Genomic DNA, 24,256 nt, shown 5'->3' on the forward strand with positions numbered 1-24,256 from the left:
ACAGATGAACGCCGAGTTCCACGCGCCGGGCGCGGCAGCGCAGTTATTAGTCGGAAATGGCTGGCGCATGCATCCGTGGCAGCTTAGAGCATCGTCAGCGTACTGCTCTTGACAGTAACTGTGCAGAACTGTCTGGTAATCCTGGCCTGGAGAAGATTAGCGTTGCGCTTCGAGTGGGGGCTTGAGAGGCTAGGGTGGGATTGCAAGAGGATAGATTGGGCAGGAATGGAGAAGCATGACACACCCTTCCCCCATACGACTTCGTCAAAGCAGTAAGCACGGTTGGTATCGCCACACTCAAGTGGTACTTGGGGTTGAACGGGGCCTACGAGAGCTCCTTGTCTCTTGCCGAAGCTTGGTGAAGGGGACGCTACAGTCAAGACGGCGAGGGAGACGATTGCTGACAGACACTTCATCGTAACGGTGCGCGTTCGTCTTCCTGAATGGCAGCGGTTGGATGGTATATTGGTCGAGAAGTGGTATTCATGTAAGGAGATGGCGAGAGACGGATGACATCTCGTGTGCAAGAGGGCCTTGTTATATGCAAAATATCACTCAGCTAACACAAAGAGCGTAACATCAAGTCAATAGGGAGCAGATGAATCACCCCATCTCATATTCCCCACTTCTAACTCAAATCTCGACTATGTAGTACCAAGACGTCGTTGAAGGGGCTCTTGTCACACTTGAGATCCATCAGAAGCACGCGCGTAACGCTACGCGACAATATCATAGGTTTTTATCCGGGATATCATATCCGTTCGGTGCCTAGTCGAAAGTACATCAAGTTACCAAATACCCTCGTATCGACACTGGAGTGGGAAAGAGATAGGTACTCATGTACCAGACATGGTGTTCAGGTCATCGGGACATGCACCAGGTTGGGCACTGGGCGTGATTAGACTTGGTCGGGTTTAGGCAAGTATGACAGATAAAATGACGATCGAGGAATTGGTAAGACAAGCATATCAGTCGTACTCGATGAGCGACAATCAAACAGGCTTCTATACCTGCTAGAACCACTCGATGATGTTGAGGGAAGAGAGAGCAACATCGAGCCTAGGCCTGGCGTCACGCGCAGCATCAGATACTTAGATGTCTCACACAATGAAGTTTCCAAAGGACACGAAAGGGAAAGCATATTCATCGTACTAACGCCTATAGACCCGAACACCACGATACATACGACTTACATTACACCTTCAAAGTCCATTAGACTCTGTTCTCCCGTCTCGGCATTCACAGCACCCGCATCTCCACCCTCAAAAATCTTCTCTCCCGCCCTGCTCTTCGTCAAGCAACCGAGCGCTTCACCAACCTCCTCCAGAACCCCCTTTGCAACATCAATCCACTCGGCAAAAGTAACAATCTCAATCCCCAACTTCTTTCCTCCATCCTTAACAAAGGCCTGACACTTCCACTCCCTCAGCGGCTCACCATGCGGGTACAGCGTCTCGAACTTTGCCTCAACGCCATTACCGAAGGGCATCTCCTCGACCCAAGCAGGTGCCTGGTGAACAACTGTATCGAACCAGCCAACCTTCTTGGCATCCCAATCTGTGCAGTTCTCCACTATCTCTGTGAAGCCCATAGATTCATAAGCCGCAGAAGTAATATGCTGGTGCTGAACAAAGTTCAACAAGTCGAGGTATGTCCAGCTAGAGTTGAACGGCACGCGGAATGGAATGTACTGCCACGTAGGTCCAAAGATACGATCAGCATTTGGCGCGCCAATGTTCCTGCCTGAAACTACTTCACCGAAGACTACGTCTTTGAGGCTGAGGCGACGTGATAGGACGAGTGCCCATGCGGCTGTTGGCAGTGAACCGATGGTGATGTTTGCTGGGCGGGCCGAGATGTCAAACTCCATGTAAACATCTGCTGGTCCGCGGTGTGTAAGCGGGATGTCAGGCTTCATGATAGACATTTGGGAGCCTGAGAGAAGATTCTGCCAGTATGGAATGGCTTTTGGCATGTTGTCCAGAACTACGTGGTTTACGTGTCTGCTGAATGGCATGGTCTCTGGAACCTCGGTACCTGCATATAGCGCTGAGAGCTGTTCGTACAGAATGGGTAGGCAGATCTCATCGTATTGGGCGTGAGAGATGCGGAAGACGAGCGTCGAAGCGCCGGACTTGGCGTTACTGAAGAGCATAAACGATACGAACGACGAGCCATGTGGCTTTGGCGCTTCGATGTCTTTCTTTATGTTTGCTTGGGCGAAGGCATTGATGTCCTCGCTATCCGGTACTGCGATTTCGGTGTAGGGAACTTGTAGAGATGACAGGACCACACCAAGTACCTTGCTTTCGTCTTTTACGAACACAGTGCGTAAGACTTCGTTGCGTGCCACAAGCTCTTGGCAAGATTGCTCCAGCTTCTGGCGGTCGACAGGAGTGGCGAACTTGATGAGTTCGTAACGGAGTGAATAACGTGGCAGGTCGACGGTACCCTCAACAGCAAGTTGCTGAAGTGGCCTTGTCGGATAGATGTCCGCAATCTCCCAACTTTGGTCCTGGAGATACGCGCCGATGCGGTCGGGACTGTAAAGTGACGCTTCCTTGCCAAGTGCGGCGTAAGGTGTGTTGGATTTGGCCTGAGTCTGTGACGAACTTGTCTCTTTAGCTGACGAAGCAAGTTCTGAAAGCGATTGGTTTTGGAAGACTTGTGCGACAGTGATTTCAAGGCCTTGAGCGCGTGCATCAGAGACGAGGCGCATGGCTCCGATGGAATCGCCTCCTAGCTCGAAGAAGCTGTCGCCGCCGTTGATCTCGCTCTTGGGCATACCAAGAATGCGACCCAGGATATCCAACAACTTGTCCTCCTTCTCATTTCCGATCGAAGCTGCCAGCTCAGCCAAAGATTGGCTCTGGAAGACTTGAGTCACAGTAAGGGTCAGGCCTTGGGCGCGCGCGTCGGAGACGAGTCGCATAGCGCCAATTGAGTCACCACCTAATTCAAAGAAACTGTCGCTAGGATTGATCTCCGTCTCAGGCATACCCAAGATGCGGCCGAGGATACTACGCAGCTTCTCTTCGTTTGGCGACAACGCCTTCATTGCCGCCTCCAGCTTCGGGCTATCGACCGGCGACGTGCCAATACCACTGTCAGTCATGACATCCCGTGGTCTCATCGCCTCCGCATCTTGTGTTTCGGCAGGATCAAGTACAGCGACATCACCCAGCTTGCTTTCAGGGTTACCCAAGAACGCCGTGACGATACGGTTCATCACGACGAGCACCCTCTCCATAGCGTCCTTGCTGATGCACTTCGAATCGAAGCTTGCCATGATCAAGAAGCCGTTATCATCTAGTGTGCAGACGAGCATCAGAGCGTAAGTGTTGAACTTGAGTGCTTCGCGTGCAGCTTCCGCATCATCGGCAGGGAGGAAAGTATTAGCTGGTACGGCGTCCATATCGACTTCGCCGACGTCGTCCTCTCTGGGATGTAAAACAAGACCTGTGCGCAGGTCGCATGCCACACGGGCACCCTTGCTCAACCGGCGGATATTCTGCAATCCCAGGTGCTCGTGCGGAATCTGCCTCACAGTCTGCGCATGAACGGCTTGCAAATATTCGGAAATTGGTCGGTCAAGACTCAATCGAACGCGAATGGGCACGGTCGTGATCATGGGCCCTTCAATTTCCTCAATTCCGTTCACAGGTGCGGAACGACCCGTTAATGTCTCACCGAAGACGACATCTGGATGCCCCATGTACAATGAGCATACCAGCGCCCAGGCGCCGCGGATGATAGTCGCCAGAGTGAGTTTGTTGTGCGCTGTTGTTGGGACAGTAACGTAGTGTTCCAACAATGAATCGGCTTGGGTGATGTATCCCTTCTGCGGTAGAGGAGGGAATTGATGTGGGCTGGTACCGTTCAGTCGCTCTCTCCAGTAATCTTGAGCTTCTGCTGGATCCAGGCTAGTGAGGTGCTTGATAAAGTTCTTGAAGAAAACAGATCTTTCAGTTTTAAGGCCATTGAAAGCACGATTGATGCGGTCAAATACTAGCGGCATCGACCATCCATCGTAAACAGCATGATGCATTGTGATGACAAAGTGAGTCTTGTCGCTGCCAGCTTCACGAACTAAGCCATAGCGGAAAAGGGCGGTTCCTAGATCCATAGGTTCTTCACGATCGCGTCTAAGATATTCTGCAGGGTCAGCGCCATGTTCGCGCACTAGTTGCCCGTCCTTAAGGACAACTTGGAATAAGCCGCGACCAGAAACATTGACAATTCTTGTGCGCAGAATTGGCGAACCTTGTACGGCGGTATCAAAGGCTTCCTTCAAACGCTGAGCGGTCGCCGATGGTAATGTCGCAATTCGCTGAGCGACATACGCGTCCTGGAACTTGGCCGAGAGGGCCATAAGGCCTTCTTGAAGCGGCGTACAAGGATACACGTCTTCGACTTCCTCAACATCGACACCACAAAGTTTAGCAGTCTCAGTCTTGGCCGACTTCACATCCCAACTCTTCTCAATCAAAGAGAAAGCAGGGACGTCGTTCGTCGCTTCTTCCGACAATGGCTTTGCCTTTGCAGCCATAGCTGAAAGTGTTGGGTTCAGCATAATATCGGGAACGTTCAACACGAGCTCAGCCTCCCTTGCAGCGGCGACCAGCCTCATCGCCCTGAGTGAGTCTCCACCCATGCTGAAGAAGTTGTCGTTGGCACTAAAATCTGCATCTCCACCAAGAAGCTTCGCCCATAGCGATTGCAGCTTGAGCTCCGTCTCGGTTGTGGGTTCTTTCTTCTCGGAGATGACTGAGTTGAAGCGTCTGAGATCTTGACGTGTAACCGACGTACCAATCTCGCGAAGCCGCTTCCGGTCGGTTTTGCAAGACACGAGTAATGGCATCTTCCAAAGCGGTATGTAAGCGCTGGGTACCATGTAGCCGGGAAGGTCGATAGCAAGCTGTTTGGTCATCTCTTTGAGAGCTGATTGGAACTTGGTAGTGAAACTGCCAAAGGCATTTCCATCCAGGTGCCGCATGCCGTTCTTCTTCTGCTCAACGAGGAAAGCGACCAGTGTCTGCTCACCGCCCCCACTAGGTTTGATGACTTCGACGGCAAGTTGAGTGTCTGCAGGAAGATGCTTCTGCATGTTAAACTCAATCTCAGCCAACTCAATGCGTTGGCCTCGGAGTTTGACTTGCTGGTCCTGCCGTCCGACGAAGATAGGCTCACCGTTACCGTCCGGATCGAAACGAACTAGATCACCAGTCTTGTAGATACGTCCATGTCGGCCTGGGAAGCTTTTGCTACCTCTGAGTAAGAACTCCGGATCTTCGATGAAAACTTCCATCGTCTTCGCCGGGTTATTGAGGTATCCGTTACCGACAATAGGGCCCTCGATGAGCAATTCGCCAACTGCACCGGGAGGTACGAGCTTGTTATGATCTTCAGGCTCCGTAAGCCAGATGGCACATCCCTTACGTTTGCCCATGGTGATGTATGGTTTGGCGGCCACATTTTCATTGATGGTTGCGCCAACAGTGGCTTCAGACGGTCCATAGGCGTTGACAACCCTGGTCCTCTGACCCCACGACATCGCATCGCTAGTCGAAACTCCTTCGCCACCCAATGCGATAGAGTCTAGGTGGTCGAGAATATCCACATCCAGCGTCCGAGCAACCGAAGGAGTCATGCCAGCGAATGTCACGCGGAAGTCGCGCATCGCGCCGCTCATATCGTTCATACGACGTTCATCGGAAGGTGTACAAAGCGTAGCACCATGAGCAAGTGTGCATAACATGGAGTCAATACATACATCGAAGGCGTAACTCGCAAAGTCCAGCACGCGAGAATGCGATCGATAGCCTACGGCATCGGCTCGCGGTATCGCACCAGACGTATACTGACTGTGCGTGAGGATGCACCCCTTCGGAAGACCGGTACTGCCGCTGGTAAATTGGATGTACAAGGGCTGATCCGGTGATACTGGTGGGAGAGTTGTCTTAGGTTGCTGCGCAGCGCATGGAGAGTACACTTTGTCGAACTTGGAGGCCGAGATTGGGATGATTGTCGCCGCAGGAGCGACACGTGCAGCTAGCTTAGATTGAGATTTGGAAGAAACGAAGAGCTTGGCGTTGACTTGTTGCACTACTGCTCGTAGTCGGCCTTCAGGTTGTGCTGGGTCAAGCAACGCAAAGCATGCGCCAGCCTTCATGATCGCCAGCACCGCAACTGAAGTCCATCGTGACTTCTCGAAAAGTACAGGAATAATTTGATTCGGTGAATCGTCCAACAATTGTAGAGTTTGGGCCAGATTGGTAGAGTAGTCCTCCACTTGACGATATGTCAGAGTGCCGTCCCATGCATCTATGGCGATCTTCTCTGGATGCAGCGCAGCTTGCTCGGAGACCTTTTCATGCATGCAGAATCTCAACTCTGGCTGCAGAGGGCTATTCCAGCTCCAAAGTTCATCGAGCTCTTCTTCAGAAACATTCATGAATGAGGATAGCAGGGACTCAGGGTCGCTAAAAAGGGTATCAAGGATCGAAACAAAGAAATGAAGTTGTGATACGGCTTGATGACGAGACATGGTGTTTGTCTGCCATCTTGAGGTGAGGTGGAGTGAATCTCCTTCCCTATCGAGCGATACCTCGAAAGTCCACTGGTTCATGTCAGTCTTGTTGGCAAGATGGTTGGGTCGATCAGTACCTCATGTGTTGAACCATCATTGAGAAAGAGGGTGACGTTGTGTGCATCATAGTCCTTCGATCGCACATTGCTTATTTGTGCTTTCAAACTTGCGGCGGTCCTTTGATTTGTCAAGTTGAGCTCGGTTGTGTTGACGCATTGTGTCGTTCGGCCATTGGCGTTGACCACACCCCAAGTAAACTGATGGAAAACATCTCTTTGGTATCTGTGCATGAGTATCGTCCAGGCAGCCAGGATGGTGTCCAACACAGCGTCCGGAGCAAGGTCACTCGGGACTCGTGCTCGAACCTCGTTCACCTTGGAGCTGTGGCCGTTCGTGTTCACGGCTACATGGTTGCCGTTCTTGGTTGAGACCTGCTCGTGGGTTTTGGAGGCGCCATTGTTCTGCACCTTCTTTGCGATATGCTCATCTTGAGCACCACTGAAGTGTGATACATGTTCGCCGTTGCGTAGATGCATCTCGCCGCTCAAACTGCTATGTGGTCTCTTCATTTCAAAGTCGATATATGTTATCCGAGAAGGTGGGGTGTGAAAGGGATGAAGATATTTCCGCGTCTGATGATCCAAACCCCAGACTCCTCTATAGCAATGGCCAAGTCTTGCAAAGCCGCGAGTTCATCAACCTCTCTGTCGAGCTCCCGTCTCGCACATGCACTGAGCTTTCCACATATTGAGCTAGGACATAGCTCCGGCACAAACACACCAGTCCACCACGACTAATCCATCCCCCTCGGTCGGACAGCCGTCGGCGTCATAGTTTTTTCTTACGACGTAGTAACAGGGTCCGCTTATTCGCGACATCGTGTCTTTCTCGATACAGGCCGTATTGCGCATCGTCTAACGTAAAACGCGGAGGCGATGGTGGGATCGGGTAAGTACCATGGTTTAGCCGTAACAAAAATCCTCTTAACCCTGCGCACCTATCCCCACACTTAGCGGATCAGATAATTCTAGCGTGAAAGGCGGCGTCATGAGCTTTCATCTGATAAATTTGATGGTGTGGTACCGATGCATGCACGGAATTGCCCGATGGAGTAGGAGTCATGCAGGGTTACGTCGCTGGCGCTGCAAATCATTTTCATCTGATAACGGCCGATGTTCGGAGAAGCCCTGCAAGCCAATCATGGCATCAATGCGCCATTCTTGCATCGATCGACAGCATCCGCCGACTTTAGGTGTTGTGCATTGTTCATTACGGGGTTTGCTGGTCGACGAAGAAGGCCCGGAGCTGTGGAAATGCATGCTACGCGAAATATGGACATCCCACGCATGAACCTGCCGGCACGGTACAGTTCCCTTCCACGCGCTGATCGCGGCAAAAGATGATTTTGCACATGGACACGATATTTCTTACATTGTGCGCTCTGTGCGCTATGAGTAATGCTGAGATGATGCATCCTCTCCGGGAAAGCCTCGCTAAGAACGGATCAGATAACTTTAGTTGGCACATGCGAGGGGGAGGCACAGCAATAACGGCCGAGCGTCTCAATGGAGAAGGTCTGGTCGTCGTCGGTGGCGTGAGAGTTTTACTCCTAGACGTGTGGGTCTTGTAAACTAGTTTCGCGCCCTGCCATCTAGCGTTGTGAAGCAGGCGGTTCCTCTGGCAGCCGAGAGATTGGCACAGCCATGGTGCGTGGTAACTCAAAGCATGCTGTATGCGTGACCGACGATCTCTCAACGAGAAAGCTGGGCATCGTGGGTGGATCGTTCATTTTTTTCTGTATCCGAGTGACAGTACTACCAAGTTCATGTCTTTGGGTCGAGCATTCTGCTAAACTTGTCACATTTCGCCAAAACCTCCTGTACCTTGAGTTCCAATCTTTGCCAGTAGATGGTCTAGATCCTTCCCCGCTGCTCAAGTCCCGAAGCTATAACCCACTAAGCCAACAAGCCGATCAATATGGGCTTTGTAGTTCTTCCCGCACTGGTACCAGACATTAGCGCTGTGTACGATGTGTACTTCGCAGCATTCAAGGACAGCCCGCTCACGCGCGCACTGTTCCCTTCGGCTACCGAGAAAGACTTCACTGACGCGAATTCGGAGTTTCGGTAAGTACCCATTTTTGGTTCCGATCTGTGAGCTGACTCAGAGAAAGACAGGCTCACACCGCCCATGTCTCGGAGTATTGGAAAACAAGTGCAACGCAATACACCTTGAAATGCATTGACACCGAGACTAACAAGGTTGTTGGGATGGCGCTATACGACGTGTACATTGCACCAAGTGATTGGAAGAAGGGTGAGATCGGATGGCTGCAGGGGAAAGAACGAGAGCGAGCCGAGGCCCTTGTTAAGCCGCTTTGGGACGCGAGAGAGAAGTTGTGGCTCAACGAGAGATATATCTACTGCCACGTGATGGCAGTGCATCCGGAATATCAACGGAAAGGCATTGGCGAGATGATCTTCAAGTATGGAATGAGCATATCAGAGCAGACAGGATTGCCCACCTACATAGAAAGTTCGGGCGAAGGTGTCAGGCTTTACGAGAAGATGGGAAGCCGGAGATTGAAGGAGAAAGTGGTGCATAGGTCGGAAGATATTTCACCAGAGAAGACCAATGGTGCGAGGGAGGACCAGGAAGTTCCACTATATGTCTGGCTGCCGAAAGGTGGAGGGAAGAGATTACCAAAGTCTGTAGAGCTCGCATAACGCCGAGATAGTGGAAGGTGAGAAAATATATGTATTAAGTTGAACAAGACTTATCCCAGCATCTGGTGGAGAGCGTTGACACGGTAGCTCTCACTGCGCTGGACCAATTCCTCGTGGCGTCCTTGATCCACTACCTTACCTGCTTCGACAAGGAATATCACATCAGCTCTAGCAATCGTCCTCAGTCGGTGCGCGATCGCAATGACGGTTACACCATGACCCTTGACGGCCCGCTCAAGGCCAAGCTCCAAGGCCTTCTCGCTCTCTGCGTCGAGCGCACTCGTGCTTTCATCTAGTAGCAGCAATTTTGGCTTGCGGACAAGAGCTCGCGCAATGGACAGACGTTGGCGTTGGCCGCCAGACAGCTGATTGCCGTTCGAGCCACACTCAGTATCGTAGCCTTGGGGAAGATCGACAATGGTCTCGTGTATATTTGCCAGCTTACAGGCTTCTTGGATCTCCTCGTCGGATGGCTCATGTCCGGGTCTTGCTCCTAACCCAATGTTGAACTTGATGCTTCCTTGGAAGAGTACGTTCTCTTGTGGCACATAAGCGATATCATCACGGAAGGATGTACCGTGGTGGCGTGATATATCGAACCCATTGATGGAAATGCTGCCCGCGGAAGGAGAGTAGAATCGCTCAAGAAGGGCTAAGACAGTACTTTTGCCTGCACCTGATGGACCAACCAAGGCGCAAAACTGACCCGGCTGAATGGTCAAGGAAAGTGATGTCAGAACTGGAACGCCAGGACGTGCTGGATACGAGAAGCCGACCTCTCGGAAGACAACTCTGGCACCACCTTGTGTGGAGGCGGGAAGTGGTGAATCAGCATGTGCCTCAACATCATCCTGGTTTTTCTCCGCAGAGCTAGGGTCGGAAAATGCCTTGCCACGTCCTGTAGCAGGTGCATCCTTGCCGAGCTCGATGAGTCCACATATACGCCCGATGGCACTCTTGGCCTTAGCAATTTCAGGCGCGAGGGTAAACAATTGACCCCACAACTGTGCGGAAACAAGCATGGCGATGAGAATGACGAAGAACTCGGTTTGGGTGTATCTTCCTTCAATAATGTTCTTCGAGCCCCACCAGTACGCAAAAGCATAGATGAAGCTGCCACAAGAATTGGCGACAGCTAACCAGACATTAGTCTTGAAGCTCTGCTTCACCATTTCCCTACGCGGAGCCTTCAGCGATCTCCGATAGGTTTGCAGAATCTCCTCTTCAATGGACAGTGCGTGTACAGTCTTGATGTTCGAGACGGCCTCGATAGTCACACCGATAGAGGACGAGAAAGCGCCAGCATGCTTAACAGCGAAACGGCCGATGGCACGCAACTGCATGTAACCAGCACCCAATAGGAGTGGTACGATAACAAGACATACAATCGCGATTCGCCATGCGATGATGTGAGAGAGAATGATAGCGGCCACGAAGTTGACGACAACGGAGAAAAGTGTGCCAACAATGGAGCCGCTGAAGCCTGCCAATGAATTGCCATCCTTGGTGATGAACTCGAGCAACATGGATGGGTTCCTTGCCTCAGACTCGTGCCATTGAAGCGGTTGTTGGAGTAGCGTGTGCAGAGACAAGTTGCGAACCTTGTAGATCAGTCGTTCAGACAAAAGACCGAACGACGCCCAGCTGGTGAAGTTGGCAAGGAAGGCGACACAGGCAAGCATAAACCACATTCCGGAGAGCAGTTCACCCCTAGATCTGATGTAGTCTGGAGAATTGCAAGGTGACATGGTACCCATAATGTTACCGAATAGAAGGCCAGACCCGCAGTATTGTCCACCTACTATCAGTGCTCCAGAGAAAGCCAGCACCACAATACCCAGGTAGGGTCGTGTCAACGGGAACATGGTCTTTTTGATGGAACCAGCAATGACAACACCCTTGGTATGCTCGACGGATTCAATGGCCTTCACATCGTTTGCTGGGACAGCATCAGGCTCCTGCGCGCTCAGTGCTAACTTTTCATCAGCAATAGTGTCGGTGTCGCGCGAATCCAGACTGGTCCTCGAGCTGGATGGGCCGTCCTCGGTTTTAACGGATTGTAGGCGAACCATGTCCGCGTACGACCCGTCCAAGTCCATCAGTTGATCATGAGTACCCTGCTCGATGATATCACCCTTCTTCATAACAATTATCTTCGAGGCAGCTCTGATAGTTGACAATCGATGCGCAATTGAGATCACCGTCCGGCCTTGGGAAGCCCGATCTATAGCAGCTTGGATACGCTGCTCACTGGCCGAATCCAGGGCAGCCGTAGCCTCGTCAAGGATTAATATCCGAGGGTCACGGACAAGGGCTCGAGCAAGAGCAATGCGTTGCTTCTGCCCACCACTGACGAGGCTGCCACTTGAACCGACTGCGGTCGCGAAACCGAATTCTAGGCGGTCGATGAACACAGCGACATCGGCAAGAACTGCAGCTTGTTTCACCAACTTGAGGATCTCTGCAACCTCTGGGCCAGCGTTCTCAGCAACTCGGTTGAGTTCCTGGCCACCCCTGACGTCTTCCGCGACTTGAGCAAGGATCCCACTCAACAGTGTCTTCTCAAGATGTGCATGAGGTGGACTATTGACGAGGCCAAGGGCGATATTCTCCAAAATAGAACGATCAAGAAGCGATGGTTCTTGTTGCACGAGGCTGATGAATCCTCGGAGAGTCTTAATGTTAATGTCTCTGACGTTGCGGCCATCCAGAAGCACATCTCCGGATTGCGGATCATAAAAGCGGCTGATGAGACTAGCGACCGTGGACTTGCCGCTACCTGAGAGACCGACGATAGCAGTCATTTTGCCGGCTTCGCAGGTCAACGAGATCCCGTTCAGCACGGGATGATCGGGCCTGGAAGAGTATGTGAACGCAACATTGCGGAACTCAACAGTACCGTCAGCGTGAGTCGGCTTTTCCGCAGATGACGAAGTGTTGTCAATGGTGGGCTGAGTTTCAATATCCTTCCGCAAGCGCTCAAATGCTGAGATCGCTCCACCAAACAGTGGTAACATGGGTGCGATCTGACTCAAAACAATAGCACCTGGTCGAGTAACGTCAGCTAATGAGAATAATATGATCAAAGAGCTACTGACCATCTAGAAGAATGAACGTAACAGTATAGATCTCTCCGATAGTCGCACTACCTTTCCCCTCTAGAGAGTCTGCGACCTTGCGACTACCCTGCCAGTAACCCAGGGCACTGGCCGAGAAGGCGATGAAATAAAGCAGTCCAGCTTGGACCGCAGCAATCGTAGATTTCTTGATACCTGCCTCACGAGCGTTGCCCAGATGGTCCCTAAACTTCTCTTCTAGTCTTGCATTCGCTCCAAGCGCGTGCACGAGTCCTACGTGGCTGAGGGCTTCAGACGCGATGGCGCTGGCAGACCCAAAGCACCCGCCGAGCTTAGCACTATACTTTCCAACGAAGTGACCGCCTATCACTGCCATGAGCAGGAACGCAGGGATCAGGGAGACAAGCATGCCAGCCAATTCGGCATTCTTGATGAAGCCAACAATATAGGCCGTGACGCAAAAGGAGAGACAAGTCAACGCAACGCCGACCTTCTCACCAGTCCCGCTCTCGATGGCCTGGATATCGCCGTTGAGTCGAGATGACACTTCACCAGCTTGTAGATTGTCGAAGAAGGCCATGTCCTGTCGTAAAAGGTTCCTGAGGTAGCGATCTCGGATGCGTTGAGCTAATCGCTGCGATGCCAAATTCCAGCATACAAGGTGTATGTAGATACAAGCGAAGCTGCCAATAGCGATATAGACGAGTAATAGGATCTTGGGCGTGATATCGGCTTCTTCATCCCCATTGGAGCCACCATCGCGATTGTTGCATGTTGCTGTATTGATCTCATCGACCAGTTGACCAAAGACGATTCCGATGAGTGGAAAAGGTACGCCTGCTGCGATGGCAGCTATAGCGCCAACGAAAACCAGTATCTTGTCGAGCCATGTCGGGTCGGCGTAGAAGAGGAGGTGGAGGAAACCAAAGAACTGCCTGATAGAGGCCCCCGAGGGCTTACTGAAAGGCATTGAGCCTGTGACACGAGTTTAGAAGCTCGAGAAAGAGTATCTCTCGCTGATGCTGTGGTGAAGCTGCGCGAAGCCGCCTGCATGAGGTTCGCCAGGGCGCTATGGCCCCGCCAGGAGGCGATGGCCAGGATCGACATAGTGCAGCAGCAGGGCAATTTGCTAGCATAACGTGAACGGGTATAGCGTCACGTGAAGAAAGATGTGTAGTGGAGAGTAGTGTGGGTTGGTGGTTCGTGAGTACAGGCTTGTGAGTGGAGAGAAGGACGTGTCACTTGGATTGTGATCTGTGCTCAACTCGCATCAGATTAGATAAAAATTTGCATCATCTAGCGCCTAAACCTTGGAAACAAGACCCCACACCTGCACACCATCACCTGCACACCATTACCCGCCCTATATTCTAGCCTGGACTTGTAGTCCGGCGCCATTCCGTACAGTATCTGACCCTGTCGATACCTTGCGCACGATCTCACCTGCCATCAAGGCAATGTCCTTGGCTAGCGCACGTCCTCCCTCAGACTTTGATGACACCAGCCACAGGCGGCAGCCCTCAGCGACAGCGCCACGCTTGAATTGCACTTCCTCTAGGCTATCTCCTTTTGGCCGACAGCCCAAAATAAGTGTGTCGATGCTCTGGAATAATGCGCTGTTCGAGAGCGGGCTTGCTGTCGTATCCCTAATGATGAAGTCGGATTGTGAGCATGCACCAGCGGCATCCTTCCCAATAATGACGCGTAGTCTGAACTCGCCTTTAGATCGAACTTGCTTCTCGTACGCGCGGTCGTAAATTTTCTGAACGAGCTCTGGAGCTTCTGTGACAGAAGCTGTCTGAGTGCTAGTTGGCTTCGCCCAGATGGAGCAAAGTTGGGGTTGGGATGGCTTGTGGTCGTCGAGAACCGTCAATGGCGCCAGCGACTCGTCCTCTGTAACCACTGTAATGTTGCCCAAGCGGGAGCAGGACAACAGATCGTCCAGAATCTCAGCAGTCTTTCCGCCCGATCCAATCAGAGAGACATTCAGTGGTCGCTCGTTGGCTCCTCGCAATTCGTTCCGCCTGCTTGGGTAGTCTTGCATGGAGATTATTCGCTGCCCAGACAGAAAGTCGACAGTGGGCAACGGCTCTGCAGCTGGACTGCTCGCTCTTGACGGAGATGGTGCTACAACACTTCGTGCCCGCACCACGTACGTCTTGCCGGTGTTGTCCTTGACGGCCACTTTCCAGGTCTGCACAGCATCCGCCTCGACCTCTGGAGCTACGCCAACCACCTCGCTGCCATAGCGTACTTGATCTTTGAAGTGCTCAGCGCACCACCTCATATAATCCTCAAATTCCGCTCGTAAGGGGTTGAGCCGGTCCGAGTTTGCAAACTCGATGAGGCGCTTGCGAGCAAGTAGATAGTTGACATAGCTGAAAGCAGTCCTTGGGTTGCGGAGCGTTGCCAGATCGTACATGAATGGGCTTTCCATTCGTGTTCTCGACATGTGCGAATCTGATCCCCAGGAGAAAGATGTCTTTTGCTCAACAAAGAGCATTTTGGAGGGTTTGCTGGATTCTCGATTGGCGATCGCCGTCGCCAGTTGCGCTGCGCCAAAGCCGACGCAGACAAGGTCGTAGTATGGCGACGAATCTGCCATAGGTGCAGCAGTTGTTCTCTCCGTCGAAGTCATGTTAGATGAAAATTTGGGTTTTTTTGAAGCAGATGTTGATTATCGCCCTCCAGGTTGGTACATCAAGAAGGTGTTTCAACACTAAAAATATAGTAACTACAGCACCACGACACAACCGCACAACTCAGGCACAATTTGCAGACCCTGCGCATTGGCCATTATCAGCTAGATGTGTTGATGCCCACACTCAAAACAACGATGTCACCGATGGCTAGCGTCACCGGCACAAGTGCGCGCTCCTGCGTCCACGTACGCCCGCTTGCATGAGTTTGTGGGTGCTAGCCCAAGGCCCACATGGGATGACAAGCCACCCATTCGGAGCTTTCCTCACGCCACGTCCCAACGACAGCCCTGTGACCAGTTTTTCTTGCCGGACGATGGGTAAGAAAACCACCATCGCCTAAGCCTGCGTAATGCGGTGGGCTAAGCTAGCCCGGATATTAGGAACGACCTCGGTTAAACATTCACGCGTTGCAGTCCTGAGCATCTTGAACGACCTCGAGCATCAGGGTTATAGCTACTCGCACATTGCTGTCGCACGTTTCACTGCATATTCTATTGTCTGCTCATCTTTTTTCTATCATTTCACGTCGCCATGGTGCAACAAGCAAAGCCGAGTACCGCGCAAGAGCCGCTTGTTCTCAAACTTCCTCACCCATATCTCACGGCATACACTATAGCTAACGTGGCTCCGAAAGGCCAGCCCATAAGCTACCAGGTTCAGCTTTCTTCAGCAAACACTACGGACAAGGAAGTCGCTCCGCCCACAACTCTGCATAACGAAACTGTTTCATTCAGCGACGTTAGCACGTTGAGCCAAGATGCAGTACCATCAATGGGTGACAACAGCTCTTGGGCTCGCGCTCGAAGATCCCCATACGTGACGGTCTTTTGGAACAAGGATCGACCATCCGTCCCGCAACTCTGGCTCATCGCCTACGCGTTGGTCTCACTACATCCCCTAGTTGAGAATTTCCGCGTGTTATTTTCAGGGGAAGACTCGCAGGCACTAGCCAATGAGCTGTACGCCACTGGTCTCTTCCATTCGCATCCAAGAGCATCAAATGCATCAGCACCTCACGACGGCCACCTCCTCTTCCGAGGAACATTCTGGCAGGGCGCTGCATCTCCATTCGGTGCCCGTCCAGTTTGGGCACCGCACCTTGACGCCTCCGGAAAGCCGATCCAGAGACAGTATCCTCCATTCCCATTTCAAAATGCACCATCGACTCAGTTCCCGGCTCTACCACGGCACACGCAACACCCTGTTCGTGAACCAAAGCCCGAGCCGGGCTCGATCATCTATAGCCGATGGGTGCCACACTTGAAGGAGCATTTCACGATGGTGGCCCTCGATTACACCAATGATGAGCATCTCCGCCTATTCAACAAGTGGCAAAATGACCCACGTGTCGCTGCAGGTTGGAATGAAACCGGCACATTGGATCAACACCGTGAATATCTCCGAAAGCTGCATGAGGACCCCCACGTACTCACGATGTTCGCTGCTTTTGACGATATACTGTTTGCCTACTTTGAAGTCTATTGGGCGATGGTAAGTCAAGATCATTTCCGATCCGTTGCAATCTTTCGACTAACAGATGTTACAGGAGGATCACATGGGTGCTCACTACCAGTCGTCGCCCTATGACCGCGGCAGGCACTCACTTGTCGGCGACGTACGATTTAGAGGACCTTACCGAGTTTCTGCATGGTGGTCTGGTCTTATGCACTACATGTTCCTTGATGAGCCACGCACCTGGAACCTGGTTGGTGAGCCAGCAGCAACGAGCAGCACTGTGCTAGCATATGATTTCGCCCACGGTTTCCACGTTGAGAAGATCATGGATCTTCCGCACAAGCGCAGTGCTCTAATGATGGTGAATCGGGAAAAGTTCTTCACACTGAGTCCCTTTACTTGGGATGGAGAGAAGAAGGTCCGCCCAAGCCTGGATGCAGGTGCGAAGGCGAAGTTGTAAATTGTCATTGTGCGCTCCGTTCCTGATACCACATCACCACAGCTATTTCGATTAATGTAAATATGTAACTTTGTTCACCATCGACTCAGTACGGTATGAATCTTTTCCCCGACTACTTTTGCAACTATCAACTTTACACTAGTACCATTTTCCGGGTTTTGCCTAGAGACGGCTGCAATATTTCGCTAGTCATTAGACAGCTTCAGCATCATTGCAAACAAGAATAGTTACTGTATAGCGTTCTTCCGGTACGCTCGTATATCCCACGCTAAGCGATGGCACGCACGTCACGAATGACATGACCTCGCACCCCAGTCGTCCAATGATGCCGGTGCAACCCCGGCTCTAGCATATGCAGGACGCGGATCTGATAATTAGCCGCAATGTTTTTATCTGATCCGTCGTTGCGTGGCAGCGCAAATACCAGGCGCCTAAAAAAGGCTGGACGTGCAGTGTGCGTGCCTTTGACCGCCTGGGGCGTGTTATGCTAGGATCGGTCACTTTGTGGGGGGGTTTATGTGGATGCAACACGTAACGGCGATGCAGCACTACGACTGGCTAGCAACACAATCCGCGGGATATCTTCTCGAAACAGGTAGATCACTAACGCACCCGATGAAAAATTATCAGATGCACCAGCATGACACCATGATGCCTGATGGGGCAGGCCAGAACCCTCACAGTAAGCAGCGGATACAAGCAGGATTGCGAAATAGTTATTGCCCAGACGCTAGGCTTCCTTCCCATATCCACACCCAGCTTGTCCCGAGGGCTTACTCGTGCATACTTTCATCTGATTAGAAATTTCTTTTGATCTGATAAAAATTTGCAGCCTGCATCAATGCATGCGCCTCGTATACCACATACGACATGCACCGATGTCGCAGCCGCCCCGGCTTTGATGACCGGTTTAATCTTATCAGATCAAATCGAACGCCCGACCCCTGTCGGCTACTACTCTAACACTACCCTGACAATGGTGGCTTTGCCGCTTGCTGTCATCGGCCCCGGCCTGTTCAAGTCCTACACCACGGCGACCAGCCAGTGACGATCTTCACCCGGTGTGAGCACAAAAATTCTGCCCATCACTTGACGGTCTCTGCTAGCCATGCCATAGTACTGCCCGCGGCGTTACGCCCGGAAAGAGTAGGGCTGCGCGTCGAGGCAGTTCAGCAAGCCAGCCATGTCATGGCTTGTTCGATCCCAAGGGATGAGAGATGATCCACAATCGCGTCGCTCTCTATCTCCGGAAGACGGCAAGACTGGAGTGCAAGATGGTCTGGTCCTGCTGGTGCTCTTAGATCCGAGCCATCGGCGAAAGGCACCGTCGTTATCACTGCTGTTGCTATCGCTGGAAAGCTATGGCCAGAGTTGGTACCGAGAAGGTTCATCGTCAACTGCGAGATTGCGCCTGGGTGTTACTGTATACCATTGCTTCTCTATCTTTTTCTTTTTACGCCTTCCATCATCTCAGTCGCCAGTTTATACCTATCATCACAAAGGCCTAGTGTTTGGGTAACCGTCCGGCCGCGTACTGTAATCGATCAGTAAACCTTCGGACGTTCCTTGAGAAGAAGCGCAAGATCTGATAACGAGATGGCGGAACTGTACGACCAATCTCGGAACGACGCCTTACAGCGTCTCAACCAAACATTACTTCAAATCGATCCTTATATCCTACCTCCATATCCTAATCTCTCCATCGTCGCCGGACCGTTGGATCCACCTTTACTCCAGTTGACACTCTCACAATTACTCCGGCAACAAGTCGACTGCTATCCGGAAAACGAAGCTGTTGTCATACCCTGGACGGGCGCACGGTGGACGTACCAGCAGCTATGGGACGAATCGAGTCTCTTAGCAAGAGCTTTGCTGAAAGAAGGAGTGAGGCCGAGAGATAGGATAGGGATTATGAGCGGGAATTGCGAGAAGTACATTGCCCTCTTCTTTGCGTGTGCAAGGGTAGGGGGTATCTGTGTTACTCTCAACAATACATATACAGCGACGGAGATGGAGTACGCGCTCAAGCACACAAGTAAGTTACTTTGGAAGATAGTATGGGGAAGAGACTAACCATGGCAGAGTGCAGGATATTGTTCACGACTCCCACGATAGCGCGCTTCGATAACGGACCATTACTGGAAAGGCTCAGCCAAAACGATGTCGCCTCGGCACTGCCAGACCTCAAGACCGTATGCCTGATACGTGGTCAACACGACAACTTCATCTCATACTCTTCCCTCATCGAAGAGGCCCAATATATCCCCGAGCACATCTTAGACATCTTCGACGGCATAATAAGTCCCTACGACGTCGCAAACCTCCAATTCACAAGTGGCAGTACGGGGAACCCGAAAGCTGCCATGTTGACACACCAGTAAGTGTCTCTTGTTATCTCGAACCGATGCGCGACTGACATGACCTAGCAACCTGATCAACAACTCCCGCTTCATAGGCGACCGCATGGACCTCACACCCAGCGACACCCTCTGTTGCCCGCCGCCCCTCTTCCATTGCTTCGGTCTCACCCTCGGTCTCCTCGCTTGCCTCACACACGGTGCGAAGATTGTATTCCCAGCCGAATCCTTCGACCCCGTCGCTTGCATGCGCGCGATTGACGCAGAACGCTGCACGGCCCTACACGGTGTACCAGCTATGATGGAATCTATAATGGATGTCCCACGGCCGGAGGGCTGGACAAGTGATCTCAGGACGGGCATTGTGGCAGGAAGTCCGGTGCCCAAGTGGTTGATGGAGCGAATGGTCAATGAGCTCAACATGTCGGACTTTACGTCTTCGTATGGTTTGACGGAGGCTAGTCCTACAGTGTTCAACGCACACACCAACGATTCGCTGCATGCGCGGTTGACCACTGTCGGAACGGTGTTGCCGCATGCCCGGGTCAAGATCGTGGACCATCAGGATCGCATCGTGCCGATTGGTGTTAGAGGCGAACTCTGCGTTGCTGGATACCAAGTCTGTCGCGGATACTGGGAGAATGCTGAAAAGACGGCGGAGCTCATCGTGCGCGATGAGTACGGTGAGCCATGGCTACACACAGGTGATGAAGCAGTTCTAGACGTGGATGGATATTGTACCATCACCGGACGGTTTAAAGACATCATCATTCGAGGTAAGCATTTCCCTTGGAACCAGCACATGTCTCCAGTCGTCAGTATTAACAGGACGTTAGGAGGCGAGAACATCTATCCGCTGGAAATCGAAGAACGACTCGTCGCGCATCCGTCTATTACCCGCGCCATCGTCGTCGGCGTCTCACACCCTCGCTACGTCGAGGTACCCGCTGCCTTCCTCCTACACGAGCCCAACACGGACAAGCCAGACTTGGCAGAGGTACAGACGTGGGTGCGGAAGGTGTTGGGCAGACACAAGGCACCCGTGCATATCTTCTGGCTAGGAGAGGACTGTGATGCTGAGGTACCGTTGACGGGCAGCGGTAAGATTAAGAAGTTTGTGTTGAGAGATGTGGCGGAGGCTATGTTGAAGGGGAAGTGAGCACAACGTCACGTGTGGACGTGCCGCGGCTGAAATTTAGCGCGTCATTCTTTCTCGCAAACATCCCGTTTTATCGCGACATCCTCATTGTTCCTGTATTGATTACATCTCTGTAAGCCTTGCACATTGCTGCAATTTCGTCGGATTCTTTCAACTGTCTTCGTCTCCATTCCAACATGCTCCTGTCGTGGGGCAGTTGATGATCCTCGGAGGTCGCACAACACACGTCATGGTATCGTCAAGGCATCGTCAAGGCTACACCATTGCCAATGCTTCCTCCTGATTTCTGCGATGCAACCAGCCAATGGTGCGCATGCTATTACATCAAACCGTCATGATTATTGACTGTTTAGGCACATACAACACCATGTAGCTCCACGTGCTCAGCGCCCACGCTGGTCCTCTCACATGCTGTTAAGACATGTCGCTGTCTGCTCCTCGTCTCCTCCGTTCTACCTTCCTACGAAACACCGCACAAGTAACCTCAATACGTCTAGCTTCATACAGCAGACTTGCACCCCGCCTACAGCAAGCGCCCAAATACCCTTTTGCGAGACAACGAGCGACTATGGCGACCATGAGTGGTGACGCGTCGGTAGCTACGGCCAAGACCTCTGACCCAAAGCACTTCATGCACACCAATGGAGAGACTGATGCTGTCTGGGTCCACCAATTGCCGTACAAGAACATCCCCAAGTTCCCCAAGCTGGACAAGGACCTCGAGACGGACGTCTGCATCATCGGTGCTGGTATAGCTGGTGTCTCAGTGGCCTACGAGCTAGTCACTCGTGGGCTGAATGTCGTGCTGATCGAGGGCCGCGAGGTACTTTCGGGTGAAACTGGACGTACGAGCGGCCACCTCGCCAACGACCTCGATGACGGCTACACGGAGATTGCGAAGAAGCATGGAGACAAGGGCGCAAAGGCTGCTGCCGAGTCACACACATGGGCGCTTAACCGCGTCGGCGAGATATCGAAGCAGCTAGGCATTGAGTGCGAGTACCGTCATCTACCCGGCTACGACTTCTCTCAATACCCAAAGGACTCGAAAGACCATGCGAGCGACATGAAGACCCTGATCGAGGACGGCGACAAGGCGAAGGAGCTTGGTATCGCTACAGAATACAAGGAGGGTTTCAAGCTCAAGGGCTGGGAAGGCAATATCGACCAAACCGATGCTGTAATCTACCATCAGCAGGCGACTTTCCACCCCACCAAATACGTCGTCGGCCTTCTCGACTTTCTTAAGCAGCAGCCCAACTTCTCGTGCTACACCAACACCCGATGCATCGACGTGCATGAGAAGGGCGTAGAGATCCTGGGTCTAGGCCACAAGGACGTCTACGTCAAGACGGCTGACGGAAACACCATCAAGTGTGCCGATGCCGTCGAAGCAACCTGCGTCCCGCTCCAGAAGCTGTCCGTTATCGCCGAGGAGGAATACTACCGTACCTACTGTATCGCCATCCGTGTGCCCAAGGGCTCAGTCGAGGATGTTCTCTTCTATGACTCTGCTGAAGTCTACAAGTACGTGCGTCTTACCGAGTGCGACGACAAGGACGACTACATGGTAGTGGGTGGAGGTGACCATAAAGTCGGCCAGGGCGATACTGTTGCGCCTTTTAAGGAGCTTGAAGAGTGGACGCGCGCCCGCTTCCCACAAGCAACCACGATTGATTACAAGTGGAGTGGTCAGATCTTCGAGCCGGTCGACTACATGGCCTTCATTGGCAAGAACCAAGGCAACAAGCACATCTACATCGTCACTGGTGATTCTGGTAATGGTCTTACCCACGGCGTTCTGGCTGGCAAGCTCATCGCAGACTCCATCACCGAACAACCCAACTCTTGGATCTCTCTCTATGACCCTAAGCGTCTATCTTCCATCGCAAAGTCAGCTAGCAGCATGATCAGCCACGACCTCCAGATCAACGCACAGTACAAGCGCTTCGCTCAGTCCGACATCAAAGACATCGAAGACCTTGTACCCGGTGAGGGTGGTGTCCTTAACACCAACCCTACCAAGCCTCTGGCTGTATACAAAGATGAGGGTGGTCAGATTCACAAGTTCTCGGCTTTATGCCCGCATCTCAAGGGCGTTGTATGCTGGAACTCTACTGAGAAGAGCTGGGATTGCCCTGTACATGGTTCGCGGTTTAGCAAGGACGGTGTGCAGATTTGTGGACCGGCGAAGATGGGTCTTGAGCCTGCCAGTGAGAGTGGAGAGAAGATGCAACAGCAGGCTATCAAGGGTTGAGTGATTTCAAGCGTAGTGTCTCTCACGAAATGAAATAAAGAAATCTTCTCATCTGGCAGCGAAAGTATCGTTTCATCGTGTATAGTCACCAGTTACATGCCGCCATATAATTTACCATAACGCATTCAGAAGCGCGCCTCTCTCTATTTTCAATCCTCCCTGAACAGTATCAGGCATTTGCGTAGCCCCCCAATCTTCCATCCTCCCAGCCCATTACTCTCCCTCCGTAGCCACAGCCACAGCCACCGCCTTCCTCCCTCCCCCACCCACCACATTCCTCTTGACATCCTCCGCAATCCACTCACACTCATCCGCCTTGCCCTCGAAGTCCTCCCACCCCCTTACCTCCATGCCACCCAACAACTCATTATTCCCCCTCATCCACTGCCAATGCAGCACAACCTGACACAACTTCCCCAGCAGCTTGGCCCTAGTCCACCCGCCTACCTCGTCGTCTTCTAACAAGAGATACGAGTCTAAGTCCGTGACGTGGTGTTTCATCCGCTCGCGCACGCCGTGTGTTGTGAAACCACCGGTCGGAGCGGCGATGAGCGTAGGTATGATGTTAGGGAGAAGGGGGCGTCGGAAAGGGTACTTTCCTTTTTCTTTCTTCGCCCGTTGACTCATAGCAACAGGTGCTGACGCTGGTGTAGCAGCAGCAGCAGCAGCGAGTCCCTTTGATGATGGTGGTGGCACCGACGCCACAGCAACAGCCTGATCGCGGTGATGTGTCCCAGCTTCCATTTTCCAGTCCCGCAACATGTCGTACCGCAGCACGAGTCGCATGGCAAGTTGTTTCTTCACGTTGTAGAGACGGGCCATGAGGTTCCTGTTTTCGAGGATTTGTTCAGGTAACAGTGTTCGGGTGAGGAGGAAGAGGACGTCTTCGGTGAGGTATCGGGTCCACCGTTCTGAAGGGGGGTTTTCTTCTTGTTGGAGGGCGGATAGGAGAATGGGCCAATTCGTCCTGGAATCTACGGGACGCAACAGTGCGTCGACGATACTTTGTACGCTCTTCGTAGGAGTCCCGTTGCTGGTTGTGTTCATGCGTCCCCATTCTTGGATCGCGTCTAGACTTGCTTCCAATGTTCCCATGAATGGGCTGGGGGATGTAGGTGCGAGCAAATAGTGCGCTGGTAACTTTACTACGGCTCTCTGTGCACCTTTTTCTGCTGTGGTTTCGGCTGCGGTTGGTGCTTCGTTGACGACGCTGTTGGCGCGAACGCCGCGGCCGAGTCGCGTCGATGGCGGAGGTGGTGTTGGACGAGGGGTGGAGAAGGATGAATCGGAAATGATACTTTGGGCGCGGGAGGCACGCTGGAAGGTTCGGCGGGGGTTGGTCGGTGTTGCCATTTCTTCTTTCCTTGGGAAGGATGTAAAAGCGATATTGAGATGGAAATGGTGGGTTAGATATCGGGTTAGGAGTGTTTGGGGTAAGAACAATAGAAGAAACCATGAGCTGAGAATACTGCGC

General features: G+C 52.3%; 8 protein-coding genes across 8 annotated transcripts; 4 read left to right on the forward strand and 4 right to left on the reverse strand.

Moving 5' to 3' along the window:
• Positions 1-1,189: 1,189 nt before the first annotated feature.
• Positions 1,190-7,158, reverse strand: ALTATR162_LOCUS529 (uncharacterized protein; the record flags this gene model as incomplete). Its single annotated transcript, XM_043308123.1, has 3 exons — positions 1,190-5,098; positions 5,774-6,619; positions 6,667-7,158. The coding sequence occupies 3 exons, from the start codon at positions 7,156-7,158 to the stop codon at positions 1,190-1,192; spliced, it is 5,247 nt and encodes a 1,748-aa protein (XP_043164058.1).
• Positions 7,159-8,566: 1,408 nt separating this feature from the next.
• On the forward strand, positions 8,567-9,315 carry ALTATR162_LOCUS530 (uncharacterized protein; the record flags this gene model as incomplete). The annotated part of the gene is made up of 2 exons (XM_043308124.1): positions 8,567-8,715; positions 8,763-9,315. 2 exons carry the CDS (start codon positions 8,567-8,569, stop codon positions 9,313-9,315), a joined length of 702 nt encoding a protein of 233 aa, XP_043164059.1.
• A 50-nt stretch (positions 9,316-9,365) lies between these two features.
• On the reverse strand, positions 9,366-13,362 carry ALTATR162_LOCUS531 (uncharacterized protein; the record flags this gene model as incomplete). The annotated part of the gene is made up of 2 exons (XM_043308125.1): positions 9,366-12,361; positions 12,414-13,362. The coding sequence occupies 2 exons, from the start codon at positions 13,360-13,362 to the stop codon at positions 9,366-9,368; spliced, it is 3,945 nt and encodes a 1,314-aa protein (XP_043164060.1).
• Positions 13,363-13,755: 393 nt separating this feature from the next.
• On the reverse strand, positions 13,756-15,030 carry ALTATR162_LOCUS532 (uncharacterized protein; the record flags this gene model as incomplete). Its single annotated transcript, XM_043308126.1, has 1 exon — positions 13,756-15,030. The coding sequence occupies one exon, from the start codon at positions 15,028-15,030 to the stop codon at positions 13,756-13,758; it is 1,275 nt and encodes a 424-aa protein (XP_043164061.1).
• A 595-nt stretch (positions 15,031-15,625) lies between these two features.
• ALTATR162_LOCUS533 (uncharacterized protein) lies at positions 15,626-17,009 on the forward strand (the record flags this gene model as incomplete). The annotated part of the gene is made up of 2 exons (XM_043308127.1): positions 15,626-16,585; positions 16,641-17,009. 2 exons carry the CDS (start codon positions 15,626-15,628, stop codon positions 17,007-17,009), a joined length of 1,329 nt encoding a protein of 442 aa, XP_043164062.1.
• A 2,010-nt stretch (positions 17,010-19,019) lies between these two features.
• ALTATR162_LOCUS534 (uncharacterized protein) lies at positions 19,020-20,525 on the forward strand (the record flags this gene model as incomplete). Its single annotated transcript, XM_043308128.1, has 4 exons — positions 19,020-19,044; positions 19,092-19,386; positions 19,436-20,142; positions 20,203-20,525. The coding sequence occupies 4 exons, from the start codon at positions 19,020-19,022 to the stop codon at positions 20,523-20,525; spliced, it is 1,350 nt and encodes a 449-aa protein (XP_043164063.1).
• A 568-nt stretch (positions 20,526-21,093) lies between these two features.
• ALTATR162_LOCUS535 (uncharacterized protein) lies at positions 21,094-22,782 on the forward strand (the record flags this gene model as incomplete). Its single annotated transcript, XM_043308129.1, has 1 exon — positions 21,094-22,782. The coding sequence occupies one exon, from the start codon at positions 21,094-21,096 to the stop codon at positions 22,780-22,782; it is 1,689 nt and encodes a 562-aa protein (XP_043164064.1).
• A 213-nt stretch (positions 22,783-22,995) lies between these two features.
• ALTATR162_LOCUS536 (uncharacterized protein) lies at positions 22,996-24,135 on the reverse strand (the record flags this gene model as incomplete). Its single annotated transcript, XM_043308130.1, has 1 exon — positions 22,996-24,135. The coding sequence occupies one exon, from the start codon at positions 24,133-24,135 to the stop codon at positions 22,996-22,998; it is 1,140 nt and encodes a 379-aa protein (XP_043164065.1).
• Between the last annotated feature and the right edge of the window lie 121 nt (positions 24,136-24,256).

This window comes from Alternaria atra (genome assembly GCF_907166805.1).
Source record: "Alternaria atra isolate CS162 genome assembly, contig: 21, whole genome shotgun sequence".
Classification (NCBI taxonomy): domain Eukaryota; kingdom Fungi; phylum Ascomycota; class Dothideomycetes; order Pleosporales; family Pleosporaceae; genus Alternaria; species Alternaria atra.